This window comes from Microtus ochrogaster, chromosome 1, assembly GCF_000317375.1.
Source record: "Microtus ochrogaster isolate Prairie Vole_2 chromosome 1, MicOch1.0, whole genome shotgun sequence".
Lineage (NCBI taxonomy): Eukaryota > Metazoa > Chordata > Mammalia > Rodentia > Cricetidae > Microtus > Microtus ochrogaster.
The window spans coordinates 124,164,904-124,168,933 of NC_022009.1; the positions used below are offsets into that span (position 1 = coordinate 124,164,904).

General features: G+C 42.3%; 1 protein-coding gene across 5 annotated transcripts in view; it reads right to left on the reverse strand.

The window, feature by feature from the left end:
* Positions 1–226: 226 nt before the first annotated feature.
* Mnd1 (meiotic nuclear divisions 1) overlaps positions 227–4,030 on the reverse strand; it is a 50,373-nt gene continuing 46,569 nt past the window's right edge. Inside the window, exons 8-9 of one of the 5 annotated variants that reach the window (XM_026785900.1) lie at positions 1,664–1,773; positions 957–988 (exon numbers count right to left, since the gene is read on the reverse strand). In XM_026785900.1, the coding sequence (XP_026641701.1) occupies positions 1,670–1,773 (104 nt within the window). In that variant the 3' untranslated portion in view covers positions 957–988; positions 1,664–1,669. The other 4 variants (XM_026785872.1, XM_026785844.1, XM_005344156.2 and 1 more) reach the window with 4 other exon arrangements.

Here is a 4,030-nt window from a genome sequence, read left to right on the forward strand (position 1 = left end):
TGCTATGTAGATACTGCACGCCCTGATGTCACACTACGTGACGTGCTGACACAAAGGGAGCCACTTCTCTGGATCCAGTAAAAAAACACTGATATAAAATGTGCTTCCCCCCCCTTTTCTTTCCTCTCTCTCTCTCTCTCTCTCTCTCTCTCTCTCTCTCTCTCTCTCTTTCTTTTTGTCTGTTAAAAAGAAACAAATGAACACAGGCCATTTCAATCCATGCAGATGACTTTATTGGCGTATTTAAAAGGTAAATGTTTGTTCCAGTGACCTAAGAATTAAAGCCAACAGCTTTAACGGAACTCGCCGAGCAGCAGGGAAACAGGCAGATGTGGGTCTCCAGAGGCCACCCAGCACTGGACAAAAAGCCAGGCAGAAGGCAGGCTACCTGAACATGCTAACAAATACACCTAACATTGGAAAACATACAACTGTTCAAATTAAATGGCTTACAAGTTCCTGCAGTTACTTTTCAAACTGTTGTGAGAAACACGATGCCTTCCAAGTCCAGGCTTGCAGAATAGCTCAGCCTCTCTGCATCAGACGCGGTCTTCACGGGTACAGGCGTGTCTCAGAGCGCTTTCAGAAAGGACTCGGGCTTTGACCCGAGCGTCAATCCTCAGTCTAATGACCAAGGAACATTATGAGTGTACTTCTCCAATAATGAAACCTAACTAAAGTACAATATTGTTCACAAGTCTGTTTGGATGAAAGATTCCCAGTTAACTTTAAACAGTATTTTAAACACAAAAAACTACTTACAGATGAACGACTTGGAGATGATTTTTCTGTGGAGGTGTTCAAGGCCTCAACGTCGCAGACCTTCTACTTCTTTTCTATAAAACTCAGCTGTGCCTTGTCTTTCTCATGCTCTTTCGAGAAGATTAATTCTTCATGAATAGGAACATTTTTTTGGTCAAGGAATTCATCCTCAGAACTCCCACAAATGTGCCAAGAGATATGTTTAGATATGTTCTTTCAATGTAGTCTGAAATAACATGAAATCCAAACGTCCACCCATCTTAACTCAACAAATAAGTGCACATCTTTATAAAGACACACATCTTCACTACATTCAGTACACATCTTTACTAGATGTGTAATACAGTGTACATCTTCATAAAGACACTAGAGAGCAAGCAAGTAAGTAAAGAAACCGTGGGCTCCCATTTGAAGGCTGAAGATTTTCGAGCCTGGTCCACAATTACAGTGGAGTACCTATTAACGCTGAATTTTCTAAATGCTAATAAGAAAGGAATAACAGTTGCTGAGCTACATTTGTTAGTAGGAAAAACCATGGAATTAAATCAGTCAAAATACTGTAAAGATGTACTGACCTCAGAATGGAAACCAAACATGCATTACGCTGGGGCAGTGGTTTTGCTTTTGTTTCCATGGGAGATAAAAAGCTATGGAGCAATTGCAGTAATTTTGGGGGACAGATTAACAAAAACTATCCCAAAAAGAGAATTAAACTTATAAAGAGAACTAACTAGTTCCTTCCTTGCATTGTACGGAACACACCAATAACTGAAGCTCCTATATTCCACAGTGATGCAAATAAAACAGGAAAGGCATGGGGCCCCACAATGACGATTTCTCTGGGACTCTGATAACACCACTAAGATGTAGGGGGTAGACAGGATCTCAGCCCTTCACTCACTCTCCACTAGCCTCCTGAAGGTCCAAATCCAGAAAGAGTCCCCTGCTTCCAGAACAGCACCTCAGGCATTATGGAAAAAGGCATCTTCTTTGAATACACATACACCTTTTCTAAACAAGGAAGCAAAGGTAGTGAGTCAGGCCTGAAAACTCTCAAGAATGTCTGCGTTTGTGTAGTCAGGGGTTTCTTTTTCTTTTTTTTTTTCTTTTCCTTTGGAGCCCAGGCTAGTCTCGAACTCATAGTAATCCTTCTGCCTCAGTATCCCTAGTGCTGTGACTAAAAGTATGAGGGACCATGCAAAGCTCTGTGCTTCTATTTCACACATCCAATTCTTCGTTCAGTGAGATGGTCTTAAGAACAAACAAAGATACAACAATTCGCACTGCCCACAGCCAGGAAGGGATTAGCAGGCCCAGATCAACTCCTGAAAATACAAAGGCCTGATTCCCTAGCAAATGGCCTGGATGCCACTTGGGTCTTGTCAGACATATGGAACATTTGACTCAAGTTACTCGAAAGAACGCCAGCGCAGGGCAGTGTGAAGATACTGAGGCATGTGTGGTGTGGTGGGCCTTACGATACTGCTTTTGTCTTTAAGTCTGCAGTGTCCGCCAATGCTCCAGATGGCTAAGCTGAGCCCTCCCTCTCTATAGCTGGGCCGGGGGCAGGCACTCGTGATTATGCGTGTCATGTTAAGGACCATATACATTTCATCTTCTGAAAGGACATATATCACTACAGTGGGCCATGTTCTTTCCGGTAGAAAGGCACCAAACATTAGGACAGAGTAGTCTTCGTGTCTGAGGAATTGCAATGCAATTCTAAACTGAAGAAATACTTTCCTGTTTGCAGAAGACTGGATGTCAGTCACATCCGTTTCCACCAAGTACTGAGGTACAGTGAAACAGCCCTTTTAAAGGTTATTTCTAACTCTGTGTGTCTGTGTGTGTGTATCTGTCTGTCTGTCTTTGCAACAGGGCATTTAATATTTGAATGAAATTTAAAAGCCCCACCCTGCCGTGGCTTTGCTTTTTAAGAATCCTGTGCACCCCTTACTTGCGGGAGTGAGGACTCTGCATGAGCTGCCCTGCCTTGATGAGCACTTTCGTGAGCACAGTGTGAAATATGGTACCAAAAAGGGACAAAGAGCACCCTTATTTTATACTTTATTTAAAATTGTAAAATGATGAACAGTTAACAGATAGGTGGAAATTCGGCAGCATTAGTCAGACAATGTTTAAGACTTGACGATTTAAGAGCCTGCAAATCCTTTATCATCCAACATTTTAGTCTATATAGTCAAAGTCTTCTGGAATTCCAAAGTTTTTGTCAATTTTATTTTCTTCAAACCCAAATTTTCTCTTGGCCCAGGATTTTATTGCAAATATGTTATCTATAAAAAAATTAAAAATATCTTTGAGAATTAAAAACACAATCATCAAACGTCGTAACCTAATTATCTGTATTGGTACTATGCTTCCATTACTCTCTGATACAGTAAAATAAAAAGTCATTTGCTACTTAAGAATGCAGACAGGGCAACTTCCTTCAGTCTTCCTGCGTTTCTACCAGAGCTCAGGCTCCACTACCTCAGCAACGTCAGCTGTTCTTGCTCCCGAAGGGAGCACTTTCTCTCAGACCTCTGTGCTTCTCCTTGGAGTAATGGCTTCCAGATAAGCAGGCCAGCCCGAGGGACTGGACAAGAGGACAGGAAAAGGTTTTCCTCTTAAACTAACACAGAAACAGATGTGTCTTCGTATCTCTACAGGGAATTTGTATTCTCTCACTGAAAGGAATACTGCACCTACTTAAAGAAATTTATCCTACAGGGAGAACCCCGAATTGTACACAACGATCTCCAGACAAGGATCTTCATTCCAGTGCAGTAACAGCAGGAGGTCAATGCCTATGGCTCAGGCATCACTGCTGGGCAGCAAGAGGAGAAGACGGTACCCATGTACCCCTGGGGATGGTCCCCCAACCCTCAATTCTATACAGTTTTATCTATTATATGATTTATAATTAAAATGCTTTCCATGAACACAAGAACGATGGCATAAGTTCCCAAGTCTGCTAGAGTGCTCTGCACTAGTTGTAAAATGAATGAAAGATTGAAACAAGTTCCTCCTGAGTGCCACAGCTACATCATGTCCTTACTCCTGTCAGTGGCCAGTCACACCACCTTAAATGTTCTGGAGACAGAACCTTTAAAAGGATGATGGAGCTAAAATGAGGCCATTAAGGTGGAGCCTAACCAAATGCTATAGGTTTCTTTACAATTTAGACACAGTGGGAGAGATCTGCAGCTGGCAGAGGAAAGACGACAGGGCGGCCACGTGCAGACAGACAGTGGTCTCAGACGACAGG